Genomic DNA, 22,916 nt, shown 5'->3' with positions numbered 1-22,916 from the left:
AGAGAATGAGGAATCCATAAAAAGCTGCGGCAAACTTTCAAGACATACTGCATCCCTCCACTAGATCCTCTGCATTAACTTGCCTCTTTCAGAGCCCTTCAGGCCTGGAAAATAAGCTCTCAAAAATTTCCCATCACATTTTATCCTTGGATTCTTCTGTTCATCATTTGTCATTCCTTGGCGACACCTAGTGGTATAATTTAGACCATCGCCCTGAGTCAGGTCTGTTCACAAGGTTACTATAGAAAAAGATGAAACTACCATGGCTATGAAAGAACGATTGAGTACTACCCAGGGTATGATCTCAAATGCAATGGATTAAATAAAACAAACTCTGTCAATCCTTTCTTGATGTTGGTTTTCATAATCACCAGCTTGAACAATGTCAGTAGCAGCAAAGTGATAACCAAAAAAAAAAAAAAAAAAGGCTACCTAATGTCTCTTATCCATCAATGGGAAAAAAGTGAGATAATATGTACCCTCTAATACACTAATTACTTCAACTGACTTTCAATTTCTGTCTAGTTTTTAAACAGTTGTTGAAGATAGTGGAAACCCAAAGACAGAAGGAAATGTTTCCTTGGAGATTTTCCAGCTGATTTATGTAGCTCAGTAGTTCTCCACCCTAACTATACAGTGAAAACACCTGGAAATGTTTAAAATAAACATGAATGACTGTGTCTCACCCTCAGACTGAATTAATTGGTCTGAGATGAGAACCAGGCATCAGGATTTTTAGTCAAGTCTATATACAAATATGTACCGTGTGTAACTGTATCAAGACACAGTGCCCCTTTATAACCAACACTCCCAGGCAACTACTCATCTGTTCTCTGCCCTAACAAACAGATTTACCTTTCCCAGAATGTTGCATAAATGGAATCATAGCATATGTAGCCTTTTGAGTCTGGCTTCTTTCACTTAGCATAATGGCTGAGATCTGCCCACGTTGTTGCCTAACAGTAGTTTGGTATTTTTTATTGCTAACTAGTGTTCCAGGGTACAAGTGTACAAGTTTGTTTATTCATTCCCTAGTTGTTGTTTTTTTCTAGCTTTTGGTAATTATAAATAAGGCCCCTATAAACATTTACATACAAGTTTCTGTGAGAACATAAGTTTTCATTAATTTGGGATAAATACCTATAAATAGGATCACTGGGTAAGTGTATGTTTAACTGTAAGAAATTGCCTGTGTTTTAAAGTGGCAGTACCATTTTGTATTTGCACTTGCAATGTTTAAGAGTTCCAATACTCTGAAAGCTCACCAGCACTTGGTATTATTTTATGTGAGCAATTCTAATAGATGTATATCAGTCAGTATTTTTTAATTCTTTACTAAAACATAACATACAAACATAAAAGTACACAAATCATAAATGTACAACCAGATGAATAACCATAATGTGAACATTTCAGTGTAACTACCACAAAGTTAAAAAAAACAAAACAAAACCTAACCCACATTCGTCAGCATCCCAAGAAACCTCCTTTTGCCTCCTTCTAGTCTCTAGGTCTCCTTTCCTCCCTCACCCTGAAAAGGTGACTACTAGCCTGGTTTAATATCACACATTAGTTTTGCCTGGTTTTGACATTATATAAATGACATCATATGTATTCTTTGGTGTCTGTCTTTTTACACTCAATACTATGTTCATGAAATGTATTGTTTTGTAGGATACCGTTGTTCATTCATATTCATTACAGTGGTTTTACTGTAAGAATATTCCAGTTATTTCTCCATTATACTATTGATGGACATTTGAGCTGTTTCTCTAGAGTGAAAATACTGTCATGAAGTACATACGTGAGTACTTTAATAAATAATGCCAAATAATTTCCCAAAATAATTGTGCCAATTTACACTTCCACCCAAAGACAACTTTTGCTCCATATCTTTGCTAATATCTGGCATCTTCAATATTAATTTCAGCCACTCTAGTGGGTGTGTAGTGGTATTCCATCCTGGTTTAAATCTGCATTTCCTTGATCATTAATGACGTTGAACAACTTTTCAGGGTTGTTGAACATTTGGATACAACCTGTTGTGAAGTGTCTGACTCTTGCCCACTTTTAAAACTAAGTTATCTTTCTTTTTCTTACTAATTTAAAGTTCTATATATATCCAACTATAAGTCCATCAGTTATCTGTAGCAAATATGAGTTTCCTTTCACTCTTTTAATGGTGTCTTTTGGTGAATAGAAGTTCTTGATTTTGATGTGATACCATCAGTATGTTTTAAAGTACCCCAAGGTAAGGGGAAAAACTGAAAACAGGGTTGAGAACCACTGCTCTAGCTGCTGGAAGACCAGAAGCTGATTTGTCCCAAGCAGCAAGGTTTGTTCACACAGAGTATAACTCACCAGAACCTTTAAATGCCAGAGTCTACAGAGAAGAACAAAGGTAGCAATATAGGAAAGAGGCATGAGAACTACACAGATTGACTAAATATTAAACCAAGAATTCAGAGCCTGTTTCATGATGTTAGACATAGAATCTGGTTAATTGGCCATACGGCCAGACCATGAGGAACCTACAGAACAAAGGAAGATTTCTGCTGAGATTGCTAACAACTGCTTACCCATATCATGAAAACAGGAAAACAAAGACTTTAAGGTGTACCTTGCATAAGTTAAACTCAACCATTCATTCCATTCTTTAGTCCCTATAATCAGTGGTTTTTCACAGAAACTAAGAAACAGATATAAATCCAATTCCTCAAAAACTAAGGGTCTCATTCTCTGACTCTGAGAGGAGACCACAATCTGTCTATGGAGCATTATTCCTCCTCTGATAAACTCTCCTTTGTTTTTAACTCTGGCTTGCTCTTGAATTCTGTTCTGCATGGAGCCAAGGACTCTCTCACAGTTGGCATATGACTTCAGTCTCCACTGGGGAGAATTCGCCCCATCTTGCATCAGTAGGAATCACCAGGTAGCAAGTGAATAGCAATATGATAGGAGGGGAAGAATGGGAAAAGCGCAAATGATATACCTGAGCCTCCAGGACTGGAGAGTACAAACCCACCAAAGCATTTCAGAATGTGACTTTGAAACAACTTTCTGAAACAGTTGGACATCAATACATAGGATGAACTATCTGAAGTACTATTCAATTAACTGAAATCTACACTACTAGAATCATCCTCATATTTTGTACACAAAGTATGCAGTCCTCCAAGGTTGGGTATTTTTTCCCTCAGCAAATTTTACTTTATTTTTTATCTTTTAAGTTTATTGAGGTAACATTGGTTAATACAATTATATAAGTTTCAGGTGTACATTATAATTTCACTTCTATATAGTTTATTGTGTGATTACCACCCAAAGTCCAGTTTCCTTCAGCTACCATATACTTGATCCCCTTTACCCACTTCATCCTCCCTTTATCCCCCTATATTGACCCCCTTTCCCCCATGGACATCTCCCCTTCTCCCCCACCCCCCTACCCTCTGGTAACCACTAGTCCATTGTCTATGTCCCTGTGTCTGTTTATCCTGTTCATTTGTTGCTTTTGGGTTTATAGCCCACATATAAGTGATATCATGTGATTTTCAACTTTTTCTGTCTGGCTTATTTCGCTTAGCATAATTATTTCAAGTTCGATCCATGTTGTCGCAAATAGCAGTATTTCATCTCTTCTTATGGCTAATATTCCATTGTATTTATGTACCGCAGCTTCTTTAGCCAATCATCTATCGTAGGACACTTTGGTTGCTTCCATATCTTGGTACTGTGAATAATGCTGCTATGAACATCGGTGTGCAAACATCCTTACGGATATGAGTTTTCAAGTCTTTGGGGTAAATACCCAGTAGAGAAATTGCTGGATCATATGGTAGATCAATTCTTAGTTTTTTGAGGAACCTCCATATTGTTTTCCATAGTGGCTGTACCAATTTGCAGTGCCATCAGCAGAGTATGAGGGTTCCTTTTTCTCCGCATCCTCTTCAACAATTGTTATTACTTGTCTTGTTGATTATAGCTATTCTAACAGGTGGGAGATGGTATCTCATTGTGGTTTTGATTTGCATTTCCCTAATAGCTAGCGATGTTGAGCATCTTTTCGTATCTTAGTAGGAGAAGTGTCTGTTCAGGTCCTCTGCCCATTTTTTGATTGGAACGTTTGTTTTGTTGTTGTTGTTATTGAGTCATATGAGTTCTTTGTATATTTTGGATATTAGGCCCTTATCAGAGGTGTTGCTTGCAAACATATTTTCCCATTTGATGCTTGTCTCTTTACCTTGTTGACAGTTTCTTTTGCTGAGCAGAAACTTTTTATTTTGATGTAATCCCATTCATTTATTTTAGCTTTTACTTCTCTTGCCTTGAGGTCAAATTCATAAAATCCTCTTTAAGTCCAAGGTCCTTGAGTTTGGTTCCTATGTTTTCTTCTATACATTTTATTGTTTCAGGTCTCATTCAGGTTCTTAATCCATTTTAAGTTAATTCTGGTGTGTGGTGATAGACAAGTTTAGTTTCATTCTTTTGCAGGTGGCTTTCCAGTTTTCCCGGCACCATTTATTGAAGAGGCTTTCCTTCTCCACTGTATGTTTTTGGCTTTTTTTGTAGAAAATTATTTGCCCATATGAGTTTACTTCTGGACTCTCAATTCTGTTCCACTGGTCCGTGTGTGTTTTTCTGCCAATATCATGCCGTTTTGACTATTGTCGCTTTGTAGTATAATTTGAGGTCGGGTAGAGCGATGCTTCCAGCCTTGTTCTTTTTTCTCAGGATGGCTTTGGCAATTTGGGGTCTTTTGTGCTTCCATACAAATCTGATGATTTTTTTTGTTGTTGTTCTATTTCTTTAAAAAAATGTCAATGGGATTTTGATGGGGATTGCATCAAATCTGTATAATGCTTTAGGTAATATGGTCATTTTAACTATGTTGATTCTTCCAATCCAAGAACACAGAATATCTTTCCATTTCTTTGTATCTTCTTCGATTTCTTTTAATAAGAGTCTTGCAGTTTTTATTATATAAGTCATTTCATTACAAAAATTTTGTTAAATTTATTTGCAATTGCAAAAGGAATTATTTTTTCCACTTCTTTTCCTGATGCTTCATTATTAGATTATAGGAATGCTATGGATTTTTGAATGTTAATTTTGTATCCAGAGACTACTGTATTTCCATATTGTTTCTAGTAGTGTTCTTATGGAGTCTTTAGGTTTTCTCTATAGAGAATCATGTCATCCGCAAATAGTGACAGTTTGACTTCTTCGTTTCCTATTTGGATACCTTTTATATCTTTCTTTTGCCTGACTGCACTTGCTAGGACCTCCAATGTTATATTGAAAGCAGTGGTGATAGTGGACAGCCTTGACTTGTTCCTGATCATAGAGGGAAGGTTTTTAGTTTTTCACCATTAAATATGTTGGCTGAGGTTTTGTCATAGATGGCATTTATTATATTAAGGTACTTTCCTTCTATACCAATTTTGTTAAGTGTATTGATCATAAATGAATGCTGTATCTTTTTAAAGGCTTTTTCTGCATCTATTGATATGATCATGATTCTTATTTTTTAATTTGCTTATGTGGTGTATCACATTAATCGATTTGTGTATGTCAAACCATCCTTGTGCCCCTGGGATAAAGACCATTTGATCGTGGTGAAAAATCTTTTTAATACGTTACTGTATTCGGTTCACTAGTATCTTATTTAGGATTTCTGTGTCTGTGTTCACGACAGATATCGGTCTGTAGTTTTTTTTGTGTGTGTTATCTTTACCAGGTTTTGGTATCAGAGTAATATTGGCCTCATAAAATGAGTTGGGAAGTATTGCTTCTTCTTCGATTTTTTGGAAGAGTTTGAGGAGAATAGATATTAAATTTTCTTTGAATGTTTGGTAGAATTCATTGGTGAAGCCATCTGGTCCTGGACTTTTACTTTTTGGTAGGTTTTTGATGATTGTTTCAATAACCATATTGCTGTTCAGTCTATTTAGATTTTCCAGTTTTTCTTGGTACAGTCTAGGAATATTGCATTTTGCTAAGTACTGGTCCATTTCTTCTAGGTTATTAAATTTGTTATTATATACTTTTTCATAGTATTCTTGCATGACCCTTTGTATTTCTGCGATGTCAATCGCAATTTCCCCTCTTTCATCTCTGATTTTGTTTATTTGTGTCCTGTCTCTCTTTTCTTTAGTGAGTCTAGCCAGGGGTTTGTCAATTTTATTAACCTTCTCAAAGAACCAGCTCTTTGTTGTATTTCTTTTTTCTATTGTTTGTTTGTTTTCAATTTCATTTATTTCTGCTCTAATTTTGATTCTTTCCTTCTGCTGACTGTAGGCTTCATTTGTCCTTCCTTTTCTCGTTTTTTAAGATGAAGCATTAGGTTATTTGGGCTCGTTCTTGTTTTTGGAGGGAGGCCTGTAATGATATGAACTTTCCTTTTATGACCACTTTTGCCATATCCTAAAAGTTTCAACATGTTGTACTATCACTATCATTCATTTCTATGTAGCTCTTGATTTCTCTTTTTATTTCTTCCCTGACCCAGTTATTTTTCAGTAGCATGTTGTTTAATCTCCATGTATTTGTGGTTCTTCCTGATTTCTTTTTGTAGTTGATCTCTAATTTCAAAGAAATATGATCAGAGAATATGGCTGGTATGATTTTAACCCTCTTATATTTGTTGAGGTTATCTCTGTGTCCCAGTATGTAGTTGATTCTTGAGACTGTTCCATGTGCACTGGAGAAGAATGTATAAGCAGCTGTTTTGGGATGAAAGGCTCTGTTTATGTCATTATGCCTAGTTTGTCTAATGTATCATTTGAGGATGCTATTTCCTTACTGATTTTCTGTTTGGATGATCTGTCCATACCCAACAGCGGGGTATTTAGGTCCCCTACTCCGATAGTGTTTTGCTCTGTTTCTCCCTTTAGTTCTGTTAGTAATTGCTTTACATATTTCAGAGCTTCCTGATTGGGAGCATAGATATTAAATGATAAGTCTTCTTGGTGCATGATTCCCTTTATCATTATGAAGTGTCCCTCTGTATATTTCTTTACCTTTTTTATTTCGAAATCTATTTCTTCTAATATTTGTACCACTACTCCCACTTTTCCCTGAATGCCATTTGCTTAAAATATCATTTTCCACCCTTTCACTCTGAATCTCTATTTGTCTTTGGAACTGAGGTGTGTCTCCTGGAGGAAGCATAGTTGGGTTTTGTTTTTTAATCCATTCCACAATTCTGTGCTTTTTTATTGGTGTGTTCAGTCGATTTATATTTAGGGTGATTATTGAAATATGAGGTCTTCTTATACCCATTTTATCTTTCGCTTTCTGTAACTCAGTATTTCCATTGCTTCCCTGTCCTTGTGTTTCTGTTTTCTTTATTTTGGTTGGCTTTTGTGGGTTTTGCCTCTGGTTCTTCTTGTTTTATGTTATATACTTCAGTTCTGATTTTGGTGTATGGTACCATTACGAATATGAATAGTGTGTCTGTGTGTGCATCCACACGCACACACACACGCTTGCACACACACACACAGAGTCATCCATTTTCTTCTGCACATGCCTTATCTCCATGTCCATTTGTGAATCTGGATCTTTGACTCTTCCCCTTTTCAGTCACTGTTGTCTCAATTTGTCCCTATGCTGAATTTTCATCACTATCTCTCTATAGCAATTCTCTTATTATTTAAGCTTATAATGCTCTGTTCTTAGTAAGGGTTGCACTCCTCTGCTTCTATTTGCTGATAGTCACTTTACTCCTAATTATGTTTGTTTGTTTGTTTGTTTGTTTGTTTGGTTTTTGGTCATTTTGTTTTAGGTGTGCAGATCCCTTTCAGTATTTCCTGTAGTGCAGGCATCGTAGTGGAGAATTCTCTCAATTTTTGTATGTCTGGAAAGGTCTTAATTTCTCCTTCACATCTAAAGGAGAGCTTAGCTGGATATATTGTTCTAGGCTGGTAGTTCCTTTTACTTAATAGTTTAAATATTTGATTCCATTCCTTTCTGGCTTGTAAGGTTTGTGCTGATAAGTCTGATGATAATCTAATGGGTTTTCCTTTATAAGTTACCGTTTTCTTCTCCCTGGCTGACCTGAGAATTCTATCTTTGTCATTGATTTTTTATGACTTTAATACAAAGGCCTTTTGAGGTTGAAAGAATTTGGTGTCCTGTTGACTTCTTGAATTCCAAGCTCCAACTCATTCCTTAGATTTGGAAATTTTCATCCACTATTTGTCTAAAAATGCTTTCTAGTCCCTGCTCCTTTTCCTCACCTTCGATAATGCCCATTATTCTTATGTTTCCTCTCCTGAGAGTATCAGCTAGTTCTTGTATTTCTCTTTATTTTTCATTCTTTTGTTTCTTTTTTCTTCCTTCTGATTTATTTCTAGATTTCTATCTTCAGTGTCACTGATCCTTTCCTCCATTTGGTTGACTCTATTTCCCAAGCTTGCTATTTCATTTTTCAACTCTTGCAGGGTGTTTACCTCCAGAATATCTATTCTGTCCCTCGTGAGGGTTTCAATCTCCTTGCTTTGCTCATCTAGTAGTTTTTTCAATGCCTGAAATTGTTGATATGACTTGTTCTGGATCTCACTGAGTTTTTTCAGAAGTACTATCCTGAATTCTCTGTCATTTAAGGCACATATTTCTATGTCTGTAAGCTTATTTTCTGAGGATTTTTCTCTTTCTTTCTGTGATTCCCTGTCACCTTGGTTGTTCATGGTGTTTAATGGACTATTTCTCCGCTTGGGCATTAATGGAAGTGTATTCTGTTGTTGTTCTGGAAAGAAGATTTATTATCTAAAGGTGTCTCTTTAGCCTGCTGCAAAGGTGGCACTTTTCCTTTGGTTTCCAGTAGGTGGCATCTAAGCCTCTTGGATCCCTGCTTTATATAAACTCTTAAATAATGTCTTTTTTATTTTTTTGTAGATATTTAATAACACTCACTACTCTCAGTTTCAGTCACTGTCAGTGTTAGCAACAGTTTCGGTAGTGTTTGCTCAGATTCCCCTCGGACTCCGCCGTGTTTAATCTCAGAGGGTTTGGGGGGAGGGACCCTTTTGGTGGGAGTTAGAAGGTACAGCTTAGCCTTCTAACCGGGACTGGTAAAAATCAACTGTTGCTTCTCTGTGGTCCCATCCCGCTTCTCTGCTTTCTGTCCTGATGACTAGGCTCTGCTGCCCAGCGTTTCCAGGCAGGGCTGTTCAGGGGAGTCGCCACACCTTCTTCCCTCCCCATCCCCCTGCAGGGAGCTCTGGATACTGCGAGAGGCAGCTTCTTTATTTCTCCAAGTCTACTACCTGACACCTGGGGTTCTGACCTGTAACAGTTCTTATGTGCAGATCCCACGCTCAGATGTGCTGGTGTGCAGTTTGGGTGTTTTTTGTTCAGTTTTAGATGTTCAGCTTATTGCTGTTTTAAGGGGAGAGATCTGAGGACGTCTCTCACTCCGCCACGTTTCCCAGAATTTCCCTCAGCCAATTTTAAACCAAAACTTCATTTTTTGTAATTTTTGTATCTGTACTTAAGCTTTCCCTTTCTAGCCATTCTGATAGAGCAGGCAAATAGGTTGATATGAGGAGGGGAAAGCACAATAAGGGGTTAGCGAGGCCCCAAGATGGGTCTAGAAATAAAATGTACATAACAAACACCTGGCAGCTTCAGGTAACTCCCTCATTTTCCCATGGTCAGAAGCCAGACACAGAAAGCAAGGCACCTGGCAGCTTCTGATGCCTACCTCATTCCCCCTGGTCAGTTAACTATAGATAATCATTATATGATCTTACTCTGGTGGCGCTCAACAGGTATAGGCAAAAGTAGTTAGCTGAGCATACCCTCAAAATCCCCACGGTGCAGGCATATGATTTCCCATCTACAGGCACTCACTACATGTGCTTGAGCCAGGAGTAGAAGGTTCAGAGGGAGGTGCAGGGAATTCACGCTATTCAAGATAGAAGGGACAGAAGGAGAACAAAGAAACCCGACGGCCCATATAAAGCCCTCAATTCTTTATCGAGATGTCTGCTTGGACTTTCTACCAAGTGTACTTTGCTTAATAAATCACTTCTGCTTGCTACTTTTTGCCTGCTGTCTTTCTTCTCTGAGTGTTGGACTTCCACACAAATCTTTCATGAGGGATCCAAGGGCCAAGCTCCAGAATCACACAACACCGATATCTGATTGCTGTTAACAATCCCAGCATAGAAGAGAGACCATTTTATGAAGAGAGAATGTAGTTCTGAGTTTTGAATTATTAAAAATATCTACTTCTTGAAAAGACTTGACAAATGACTTCAGATAGAACCATAACAATAATATGCTGTACCTGAAATTCAAATCCTTCATCAGCAGAAGAGGGCTGCCAAGGCATTATACCAGAAAGAAGCCAGAAAGAAAAGGAGCATCCACTAAGAGGTGGGAGGAGGGGATTACCTATAAGAATAGTTGCTCCATCAAAAGACTCCAGTTATAGCTTCTCTCAAAAGTCAGAGTTGCCTCACAAACTGAATCAAAGCTAAGCGGCTTGAACTAAGTGGTTTGGAAGAATCAGGCACCTACCTTTCTTTTATATTATCTGTCTCAGACAATGGCTCTAAAAGAAAGGATACAAAATGAACACTGCAGAGCAACCTGGGAAACACAGACATGACCTGTTGCTGACAAAGGCTGCCTCTGTGTCCCTGAGGTTGCTGTTGAAGGAAATTAGTCAGCCAGTGGCTTCTCAACCTCTCAAATCTGCTGTCTCAACAATGGAACACATCCATATTGCACATAATCAAGGAAAGAAGCAGCAGACAATTCACCTCTGTTATACTATAACCTCATTTCTCAGATAGCCAACTCCGATGAAGAAAACATCTTTCCCTAAGGTGTTATGATATAAACTATTGCAGAGGCTTTAAAACGTTGTTGCTTTATCTTAAATATGCATAATTAATTTTTTAAAATCATGCAGCCAGTATAGCAGCCAACTGCTTATGTCCTTTACTGATACTTGACAATAGAGCCGAGTAGAGAGACTTATTTGAGTTTGAGCCCTGGCTTATTCACTCACTCAACTAGTCAGTTATGTAGAAGACCCCTGGGCAAGTCAGGTTACCTCTCTGGGCCTCAGATTTATCTGTCCCCGAAAGGGGTTAAACTAGATCATCCCTAAGGTCCTTTTTTCAGTGCCAATTTTTATTCCCATAGTATCTTGCCAAGAGCGCTGACCGATTTACTTCACATTTATACAGCCTCTCCTTCAACACAGTGCCAACTCAATTTAATCCTAGTGCAGGAAGGTACTTTCTCCAACAGCTTTAGCAGTTTTATGCATGCAAAATGAGGCAAGATATTGTGAATTATAGTACGAAACATGTATTTGGTTTTCATCCCCATTTCTAGCACAGAGCTTCTAAAACTCTTGGAATTTCCTAAGTGGTGAGTGAGATCAAGGTGTCTTTTGTTATGATAAGTAGGTGACTTTGGGAATGTCCCAGGGTCACAGAAGGATGAGGGCTAGTTGCCCAGGGAATCAATCCTGTGATTGAAGGGCTGGAACTCTAAGTCCCACTCCCTGACCTCCTGGAGGTTGAATTGATCACCAATGGTCAATGATGCCTATGTAATGAAGCCTCCATGAAAACCAAAAAAGGACAGGTTCCAGAGAACTTCTGGGTTGGTGAGTACATGGACGTGCTGGGAGAGTGTCACACCCTGACAGGGCATGAAAGTTTCATGCCCGTTCCCATATACCCTGCCCTACGCATCTCTTCCAACTAGATGTTAATTTGTACCCCTTATTATACCCTTTTATAATAAAGTGGGTAATGTAAATAAATGTTCCCTGAATTCTGTGAGTCACCCTAGCTAATTAAATCCAATTAATTAGAAGGAGGTCAGAGAAACCTCTAATTTATAGCCAGCTGATCAGAAGTCCAGGTTAACAACCTGAACTTATAACTGGCATCTCAAGTCCAAGGAAGGGGTACTTGGAACCTCCACTTTATAACCATTTGGTCAGAAGCATGGTGCTGAAGTGGAGGGCAGTCTTGTGAGACTGAAATGTTTACCTGTGGGATCTGATGTTACCTCCTGGTAGATAGTGTCAGAATTACAGGACACTCAGCTGGTGTTCCAAGCACTGCTTGGTGGTGTGGGTAACCCTCCCCACACATAGGAACCAAATGTTTCATCTCAGAACCCTTTTAATACACTTCCTTCTAAGTTATCTTTAAAATCCTTCCAACCAGAGCAGTGTAAAATGGTGTCTGAAGACATTTTATACTTCCTAATCTTTAATTTCTACATTAGAATTTCTTTCACCTCATATTCTTTATTTCACTGTATTCCTGGGTGCTTGCATATCTGCACTTTAGGTACTTCCTAATTGCTGAGCTTCATACATTATTTCACCTCCCTTAGTATTCACAATTTTCAAATATATAAAGCAGAAAAATTTTTATTCTAAGGAAATCTTCCTCAGAATACCAATGCATAAAATAGGTTGAAAAAGGAGGGAGATGGTTTGCTCTAATTGAAAGAGGTGGAAAGAGTTAGGAGCTAGGTGCAGTCAACTCAGCTCCTTCCTCCTCCCCATGCCCTGAACCACAGGTGTACTCTAGAATCTTCACCAGATTCCCAAGGTTCCTGGACCTTCAAGTTACAAAGAGACAATTCCTCTAGTAACTTAGCCTAGTTTCTGAAGTTGGACCCACTGTCCCAATTGAGGTGTTCCCTTCAAAGTAACTCACTTCAAGTCTTCAGAAGTTATTTTGGTATTATCTAATCTCTGGCAGCATACAGAAGTGGTTGTCTCTAGGGAAGACAACTGGGTGGCTAGGGGAGAAGATATGCTTTTGAATCTTTAACTTTTGTACCATGTATTTACTACCAATGACAAAAAAAAATTTTTAAATGAACAAAAATTCAACGAAAGTGAAGGCTTCTACAGATTCCCATACCTCGTTGTCCATAATTGTCCATTGGCCATCAGCATTCTGCTTCAAAACACAGTGGTTTCGGGAAATCATCAGAGGGCAGAGTTTTGATACCAGTTGGTATGTGACACCAAATCCTCGACCTATAGTCACCTAGGAAGACAACAACAATGTAAGAGACACCATTCAGCCATTGTGTTGAAAAGGGAGGTCCTTGACAATCTTGCCGACCAGCAGTATACACATATCCTAACTTACAAAACCAGACTCCTAAGAAACCCAAACAGCTCATCAGCTACCTTCTCCTTCAGCTGCCACAGGAGCCATCAGGCAGAAAAATGCAAAAAGACAGTTATTCATAGAATGTCAGAATTGGTAGGACCCTAAAAAGTCATGAGACAGAGGAATTCTTTCTACACACCTCATTAACTAGTCTTAAATGCTGCCAGGAGCAATAGCCTCTATACCCAAGACAGTCCCTCCAATTTTTTAATGGCTCTGATTTGGCATCTTTCTCCCTACAAATTCTATCCTCTGGTCCTGGCTCTGCCCTGGGCACCATCAGAAAATCTCCAATTCCCCAATTCTCCAATTCCATGTGACAGCTGTAGTGTCTCCCAAGTTTTCTCTTCTTTTTTGGCCCTATGTTCCCAGTTACTTCAACCTAACTCTCATGGCATGTGTTTGAGTCTCTCTGCTAACCTAACAGGTATGTCAAGAAATTCCTGGCTTATTTTTATTCCTGGATGCCATATTAAGAAAACTAAACTTAATTTCTATTACATGGTTGAACCCAAGTATCACTTTTCCATTTCTAAATATTATCACTGGAGCATATAAATTGCATTAGTTTTCATAGCAAGATCTATCACACTACCAAAGTATCCCCAGGCTTACAAATGATCAAATGTCTTGGTCTGACCTTCCCCCAAGAATTGCTACACTAAGTCATGTCTCTTCTGTCCTATTCTTGACTAGCTGGTAAATTTGGATTCAAGTTCAGGACCTTACATTGACTCCTATTAAAATTAATCATATTAGTTTAACCTATCACATGAATTTGGCAATACCTTTATGAATGAATTTTTAATCTGCCATCACATTCTCAGTATCCCTTCCAGCTTTGAGTCAACCACCACACTGCTATGATGCCCTCTGTAACTTCATTCTAGACACAGGTAAAATATTGAGAGAAGACACAGTCAAAGGCAAACTTCTCAGGAAAGCCACGTATACATTCTACCACATGATCTGGGTACACCTCAACCAGTTGTAATTCAACCGAAAGTCTCTGCATCTAGTCCATACTTTCCATCTTAACCACAGGACAACAAGAGAGCCCCTGGATAAGGTTGCAAAGAAGCTCCAATTCACATCTATCATACTTTCCTAATGGGCCAATTAATTCATAATAACCCCGTCAGGAAGAAAATGAAATTCTTCTGAGATCTAGCTCTTACAATTCCCTGCTTGTTCTTGGTGCACAAGCCACCTCTTTGATGACTCATACCACAACCTTACTCAGGACAGTGGTTTTCTAAAAGCTGTCATCTGCACTTCTTTGAAAAATCTTTCAGAATCATGCCTGTCCTCCTCAGTCTTTCAAAGATCATCATGACTCTCCTTGCCCTGATCTATTCTTCCCCACAAACTTTCATCTCAGTAACTGACACTACCATCCAACCATCTATTTATCCCGAAACTCAGGAGCCATTTTTAATTTTCCTGTTTCTCATGCCCACATTCAAATCATTAGCAAATTCTGCTGTAATTGGTATGTCCTAAATCTGTTAACTTCTATCTCTTGGGCTACTACCATAGTCTAAATAATTTGGCCCCCTCCAGTCATGCTGTTTTTGCTCCTATGCTAGCCCTCCTAAACTTAATTCTTCACACAGCAACTGTAAATGTAAAAACTTTAAATCAGATCATTTCCATTCTTTCCTTAAAATTCTCCAACGATCCAAACTCCCTCCCAAAGCCTATAAGGCCCTGAATGTCCTAACTCTCTCCACCTGTTTAGACTTATCTCGTGCTATGGTCAGAAACACTCCCTGCCACCTGAGGGTCTTTTCACCTGTCCCAGCTGCTTAAAACACTCTTCTCTAGGACATTTGCACAGGCTCCTTCTCATCTTTCGAGGGTCAGGTCCTCAGAGGCCTACCCAGATTACTCTATCTAAAGTTGCTGCCTGCTCACCACCCCTCTCTGTCTTACCCTAACACATTCCTTTATGTTAGTAGGGTGCACTTTTCACAATCCAAAATTAACTTGCTTGTTTTACTTATTTCCATTTCCCCCTTACTAGAATATAAATTTCATGAGCAGGGACCTTATCTGTATTGTGTACCACTGCATTTCTGTACCTGGTATGGTGCTCAGTAGGTATCTGTGAATAATGGAATAAAGAGATCTTGCTTACAAGTCCTCCCAGATTCTAGGATGGGTGTTTTTTTAGGTCAGAAGTTGGAAACTAGGTTATTACCACTGGAGACTACAGAGCCACAAGCTGCCAGGAACTCTTACAACCTGACTTGTTCCCTTTAAAATGTTGTGGTTCCCACCTCTACAAAAACCCTGAGTCTGAAGTTTTTCAGTTGACAGTTTGCCAGAAATTCCATGAACTGTGGAAATTCCTCTGAAATAATAATATATTCTTCATAAATAAAATGTTTAAGGATTTATCTGTCATCCGTAGTCAGTAAGAATTACCATTTAGGTAGTTTTATTTCCAATAAAGGAAGTATTCCATATTCCATTTTAATACTTGAGGGGAGACAGCCAGACTGCCATTGTGAGTAGCCTGGGGAAAAGAATTACAGAAAAGGGAGATGAGCACCTTTTTTTGAAATTGCTTCCTGCATACTTTGAATCTAAAAAAGGAGGAAAATACTATTTTTCATCCTTCCCTTCACTGCTGGTCCTAGAATTTACCTTGGTATACCATGGCTAAAGAGTCCACCGTGAGCTTATCTGGATATCCCATCATCATTTGTAACACAAAACTGAATTTCCCACGGGAACTGAGTGCCAACTTATATGGTGGGGGTATTCCCATTTGCTGTACAACAGTTTTGCAAGGTTTTGAGCCTACTTACATCATTGGTCTACAAAATCACCTTGTCCTTACTTACGTTCACTAATCCTATCCCTTTCCTCCTGGTAATGACTCCTACTGCTTCCCAGATAATCAGCAAATATTCCAGAATCACTCTGTCCCTTTTTCCAATCCTCTTAGGGCAGAAAAGTTTATGAAAACCAAACACGAGAAGAAAATAGGGAAAATGAAGATATTATGGTTTTTCCCAAAGGCCTAGATACCTACACTTCCAGGAAACCAGCTAATCTGCAATAAATCGCTATCTAATTTATTTCTCCAGCAAACTCTCTTCAGTGAAATGAGAGGAACCTTTTTTCATTATTTTATCTGTGAAATCTGAGACTGTGAGGGGAACTAGAAAGGCAGAAAACTGACCTTATTCTGCTATTATAATTAAATGATGTCAGGATACCTCCTAAAATCATGTGCATGCAAGCTCGTGCTATGGTGCCATTACAATAACTAAGACGCCATTTCTTGGCTTTGACACAGACCTCTCTTCATATATACTGCAGGCTATGCTCCAACCACTTCCTAAGACCCAGCCTTGCATATAGCCTGGCAGGCTTCTCCTCCACACAGGGCTCTGAAGCAAGCCAGTCTTCCCAGGTTTCTTCACCATTGACTCTGGTTTCTATTGGTCTCTCCCCTGAGAGGTTGTCCCACACAAAATTATCCACCAGTTTAAAATATGTCTAGGAATGCTTTTTAGTCTTTTTGTCCTTGTTGCAGGTGCTTAAATTCTTCCTGTTCTCCCCTCCCCACAACATTCCCAATGCTACCAAATTATTTAGGAGTAATAAATGAATCCATGGCAGTTGAATCTGAAGAATGAATTAACACTTGAGCTCTAAGTACCTTATAGGATTGTGTGTGGGTATGGAGTACATGTGTAGGGCTTAGATTAAGTAATTATGTAAAAGCCCAAACCCTACACAAAATATAGTATAGTTACTATTATTCAGGTGTTAGTATCTTATTAAACTTCCCAAAGGTGTCTGATTTTGGAAAGAGTGATGCAGGGAAAGATCAACGCTTAAGCTAAAAGAAGGAATGCCTAACATGGACTTGTAGGCAATGACACCTGGAGAGATTAGAGATTTGGGGGCAGAGGAGTCTCCCTGGTGTTCTTCAAATCACAGCATACAAGTAATCCTTGATAACCCCCTATCTACAAATATGTAAGGCTGGACCTGAATCCCTCCTGACTTGAGGAACCACTCCTCTAGGACAGTACTAACTACTCCACATGTTTGCACTTGATCATACAGTCTGCCTGGATGTTCTCATACTGCTTCACTGTATAAAATCCTCTTTCCCCCATTCAAACCATAAACTCTTTGAGGGCAGAAGTCTTTATGTGGCTCTCTTAAAACACACTAAACAACTCAAGTACTCAGCCAATACCTGAGAGATGAAAATGAGACTATATAGCTTATAGGAAAAAAATCTAATTAAACATACACAGTATTCAAAGGACTTCTCTATTTTTCTTACAAATTATTTCCAAAATCCAAACGGTTCCCAGTCACCACAAGCTAGTCCCTGATCTAGCTCTCCTCATGACGACTACACTCTCTAACTCTCCTCCCTCTTCTGCCATACTCTCTAGTACCACCACTCCAGTCCTAGTGGCTCCCAAAAGAAACTATGCCTCAACTTTCCTCTTTAATTTTTTAAAATTTATGACCACATTAGAAAACAATATAAGCAGTCCCTGGAGAGGAGAGCCCTTATATTTCTGAATCCCTACCCCCGACCCAGCTCAGGGGGTGCCACTCGGCAGTACCGAGACTCACAGGATAAATGTGGCCCACCTCACAGCACCAATTTTCCTCAAGAGTTGGAAAGGAAGACATTTTTACATTAAAATGTTGAGTTTTTTAGGGGACATGACCCTAAATTCACAATCGTTTTCAAAATAAACTCGAAAAAGTTCACTCTCTGGCTCAAGTTGGGACAGCTCCGCCTCACAGTTCCACCGCCCGGGCTGAGCTCCGCAGGGCTCCAAGCGACCCAAACGGGGCTGTCTCAGTCCCCTCCCCAAACCAGTCGCCTCCTCCCTTCGAAACCCCAGCTGGTCCTCACCTCGTCTACGCACACCTCCCGCGGTGCCCTGTACCCGGCTCCTTCCTGCAACCTGGGCATCTTGCCCCAGGTGGCCCCACAGGCCTAGGCCGCTGTCAAAAGGTCTTTTATCCCCCACGGTCCCTACTTCCACGCACCCCCATCTCAGATCTCCCAACCGCTCGCACCAGAACCCCTCCTCCCTTCCCTCCCCCAGGAATTTCAACTCTCCCTCTTCTTCCCCGCGACCACTTGCTCTTTTCCATTTATCCTTCGGGCCCGGAAGCCTTGGTTCCCTTAGCGCGGCCTCTAACTCCCTTCCCTCAGGAGGACTCCTCCCGCTCACCTCGCTTCCATCCTCCAGCAGCAGCCACTCGGCGTCCATCCCCACCCGCCGCAAGCAGCAGCTCCGGCCACGGGCGCGGACCCCCATGACCAAGGACCCGGGCTCCCCCATAGCCCACTCGGCCCTGGGTCGCCGTCAGCACAGAGCTAGACCCTGACCTGGGTTCCCTCTGCCCCAGTGCTTCCTTGACAGCGCCATAACTAAACAACAGACAGAAGCAATCGCTACGCGCTCGCGAACCGCGCTGGGCTTCTGCGCCCAGCCCGCCCCGGCCTGCACGCCGGAGCCACTGCGCCTGCGCGAGAGGAAGGTGCATGTGGGCGGGGAGCAAGCCCTGGGTGGGAGGGGGTCGGGGGAGGTACCCTAACTCCCGCTACACGCCCTCCTCGCCTGCTGGAGAAGGAGCAATCCAGTTCTAGCCGCCCCAAACTGGAACCTGTTCTCCCATGTCTTTCTTTTCTTTTTTTCTTTTTTTTTAATTCATGACGATTTCCATGTCATTTAAAATCATAACTGACTTTTAAACAACTTTAAACTTCTGGTAATTTTTAAATGGTAAGTCTGTTCTTAAATAGCATATATTTTGCATGACCTCCTTTTACTACCGGATTTAAAAAAAAAAAAAAAGGAAGGAAGAAAGAAAGAAACTTCTGCTAGGCAAAGCTATCTAGGCAGAAATCAGTTACTTGGGGCTAAGTGTAGCAGGGGCATGGAATGCAAAGAGACTTGAGAGAAGTTTGGAAGGTGATAGGAATGTTCTTAAACTGGATTGTGGTGATGATTGCACAATTGTATATATTTACAAAACATCTTTGAAGCATAGGTACCCTTCCAGTGGATGAATTTCATAATATGTAAATTATCTTACAATAAAGCCATTAATAAAAAACAAAACAAAACAAAAACCCCTCAAACTCCTTCCTTTGAGTCACCGATATAGTGTGGTAACTGCTCCCTGTAATGAGTACCTTTGTAATAACTCAGTGCTGCCTTTTGTCTTTTCAGTTTTTCAATACCTGGTTAACTAACAGTCTTCTTAAATTCTGTCAGGAGAAAATACATAAACAAAGTACAAGAGTAAATGGCTAACATTTATTGAGAGCTACAGGCTAAGTACTGCTCCCTACGTACTTCATTTGCTCCTCACCAACAATATGATGATAGGGTTACATTAATATTCCTACTTTAGGGATGATGAAAAAATATGCACAGAAAGGTTTAGTAATCTTCTCAAAGTAACAAATTAATTAGTAGAGTAGGATGCCAATTCAGGTCTGTTTCAAGAACTTAATTTCTTAACCATGGTTGCAACCTCAGCCTGGAGCGCTTTATCGGTGTGGCACTGTCAGATCAAGAATTTCAGCCTGTGATACAGAAGGTCAGGAAAATTGGTGGGTGCCATAACTGTACCCTCATACAGATGCTTCCCTAAGCTTTGTATAAGTGTCTGTTGGTACCTACACCCCACCTTAGTGTTCTGAGGTGCACCCAGAGGTCATCCTGACATTTACCTGGCATGTCTCTTTGGGCTCTTCTTGGCTGTGATGGTTTCTCAGACTTTTGTTTTTGATGACCTTGACAGTTTTGAGGAGTACTGGCCATATATTTTATAGACTGTCCCTCAACTGGGATGTCTCTAATGTTTTTCTCATGATTAGATTGGGGCTATGCATTTCTGGGAGGAAGACCACAGAGGTAAAATGCCATTCTCATCAGATTATATTAAGGGTAAAAGTTATCAATACAAATTGTCACTGTTAATGTTACTCTTGATCACAGGGCTTAGGTAGTTATTTTGTAGTAACTTAGGAAAGTTACTCTTTCTCATACTATGCTCTTTGGCAGGAAGTCATCATGCACAGCCCACACTTGAGTGAGGAGTCATGCTCTACTTCTTTAAGGGCATGTTATACACATGAATTACTTGAAATTCTTTTGCACAGATTTGTATCCTCACCCCTTTATTTATTGAATCATTTATTTATATCAGTAGGGACTCATGGATACTTATTTTGTACTTTGGGTTATAATCCAATACCACTTTGTTACTCAAATTGTTCCTACTTTAGCTATATTGTTCCTTTGACATATTCCCATCATTGTGTTTTATTGAGTATTTCCTTACTTTCTGGCACAGATGCTTTAGACCTAGAATCGGCCATTTCTCCAAGGATCCCTGGTTCCTCTTATTGGAAAGTGGTATTAGAAACCAAGATTTGAGCACTAGGTGTGCTTGTTGCCACTGGGCTGTTTTGCTTCTAGGCTCTCTCAGCTGACAGCAGGAAAAATATGTGTAAATACTATCCCCTCTATATTCACTTACCTATAAATATTTCTATATGTATGCATGTATATTGTATGTATGTAATAACATATATATACACATATGCATAAATGTACACAGCTACCTCTTTCAATCTATAAGCTAAACGTATGCATACTGATGTCTTACAACTCTACTGTATTACCACCTGGTACCTGGATCATTGTAGTCACTTCTCCCCACCCCTTGCTGATCTGTAACCTTGCACTCCAAAAGTGAGAAACTTGGCTCCTACCATCGGCTATCCATTTACTTAATAATCATTTCTAATATACAAGTACAGTGGCTTCAGAACAGTTAGCCCATACACCTGTGAAAAACAACTTTCTTGACTACAGTAGCCTACACTGTGCATGTCTTTTTGCCTTTAGTCTTACAGTTCATTCAATTTCAGAGTTACTTAGTTCAGCACCCTTTTCCCCCACCCCCTTCAGTGAGGTTGTTTCCTATGACTGGATTCTTTTGTCAAAGTCTGCATTATATCTGGGATCCTTTGACCTCCTAAATGATATTTTTAAATGTATGTACAATAAGATTCACTCTTTCTAACGTAAAGTTCTATGAGTTTTGGAAAATGCATAGTGTCATACATTACACTGTCATAGAGAATAGTTTCAAGGCCCTGAAAAAATCCCTTGTGCTTCACCTGTTCGACCCTCTCCCACCCCACCCCTTGTTTTATTTAACAATATATCCCAGAGATCACTCCATAGCAGTATATACATATACTCCTCCTTCCTCTTTACAGTTGTATATTACTCCATTGTGCAGATACACCATTGTTTATTCAACCAGTCCATTATCGCTATATGGCTTGGTTCTTTCCAGTCTTTCACTTTAACAAATAGCTCTATAATGAATTAGTAGATACCTATTATATGCTTTTTATATATTAATTTACTTAATTCTCACTACCATCCTGCAAAAATCCATTTACCTACGAGGAATTTGCGATTACCGGATTGCCCAAAGTCTCCTTGCCATAAGCTTCTTGAGAGTTGTCTTGTTTTTCATTGTATTCCTGACACTTTTATTGAATTAATGAATGTAACTCAACTAGTAACTGGCAGGGAACTAAAGCTAGGGCTGAGCGCCTAGATCTATGTAGCCCCAAAGGCAGCACTCATTACAGTCTAGCAATGGTCTCTTAGGTAGAATGGCCATACCCCAGGGAGTATACAAGATGACCCATTTGCTTGTGGAAAGAATGTATCAGGATGTCTTATTAGGTTTTTATCCTATCTTTTTAAATGTCATTTGGTAAATACTTTATACTTACACAAAATAACAACAGAGGATATGTATAGACTTTCTATGAATAAAAAATATGCACCTATTGGGCTATATGCTCAGACTTTGTTTTGTTGCTAAGTGTGCATGATCAAAACAGTTTGGAGACACTGCCTTCTAAGATCTGGAGATTTTATTAACTCCACCTTCCCTATAATGTTCCTTTAAAATAGTGGTTCTCAACTGGAGACAATTTTGCCCCTCATAGAATATTTGGCAATGTTGGGAGATATTTTTGGTTGTTATCACACAGGTAAGAGTGCTACTAGCATCTATTGAGTAGAAACCAAGAATGCTGCAAAACACCCTACAAATCACAAGACTGCCTCACAATGAGGATTATTCAGCTCAAAATGTCAATAGTGGTAAGGTTGAGAAAACTTGCCTTATGCCCATCTCAAGAAAAAAATGAAAGGGAAAGAGCAAGATGCAGAAAAGTAAGTAAGGTGTTATTTATATATGTGGATCTGACATGTGTCTCATTACATATACTAAATTAGTGTTAATTGAACAGAGCTGAGAAATGTTAAAGTTGACAATGAAGAGGCCTGGAAAGTGGGAAAAGAAAAGACAAGAAGAGGAGGAAGCGCAGGGCAAAAAGAAGAAAAGGAAAAGTGGAGAAAAATATGGAAAGAAAGTGTGGCAGAGTATTTTCCAAGATGATTACAATAAGATAACCCATCCCACATGCATTTACAATGTGACATTGACATTCCTCATGTTGCAAGATGGTGTCTTGAATCTAAGTAGGTATGTGACTCCAGGAGAAGTGATGTTATGCCATTAAAGATAACAAATACAGTTTCCACCTGGCCTTTTGGGGATGCTCTTGGAACCCAGTTGCTGTGAGGAAGTAGAAAGAACACATGAAGAGGACACATGTAGATGTTCTGGCCGGCA

The 22,916-nt window shown here is 39.5% G+C and overlaps 1 protein-coding gene across 7 annotated transcripts in view; it reads right to left on the bottom strand.

Moving 5' to 3' along the window:
• The window catches only part of RNF8 (ring finger protein 8), a 41,810-nt gene extending 23,119 nt beyond the window's left edge, over window positions 1-18,691 (bottom strand). For 4 of the 7 annotated variants that reach the window (XR_004956353.1, XR_004956354.1, XR_001597849.2 and 1 more), the window contains exons 1-2: window positions 18,404-18,689; window positions 12,915-13,043 (exon numbers count right to left, since the gene is read on the bottom strand). Coding sequence is in view for 4 of the 7 variants with exons in the window: in XM_016152678.2 (XP_016008164.2) it covers window positions 12,915-13,043; window positions 18,404-18,514 (240 nt within the window). In the remaining 3 variants the exon portion in view is untranslated. Of the gene's footprint in view, window positions 1-12,914; window positions 13,044-13,960; window positions 14,059-18,403 lie in introns of all 7 variants that reach the window. The other 3 variants (XM_036239554.1, XM_016152680.2, XM_016152679.2) reach the window with 3 other exon arrangements.
• Window positions 18,692-22,916: the final 4,225 nt, after the last annotated feature.

Source organism: Rousettus aegyptiacus, unplaced genomic scaffold (genome assembly GCF_014176215.1).
Source record: "Rousettus aegyptiacus isolate mRouAeg1 unplaced genomic scaffold, mRouAeg1.p scaffold_m13_p_1, whole genome shotgun sequence".
NCBI classification, from domain to species: domain Eukaryota; kingdom Metazoa; phylum Chordata; class Mammalia; order Chiroptera; family Pteropodidae; genus Rousettus; species Rousettus aegyptiacus.
This window is presented reverse-complemented; position numbering and strand designations above follow the sequence as displayed.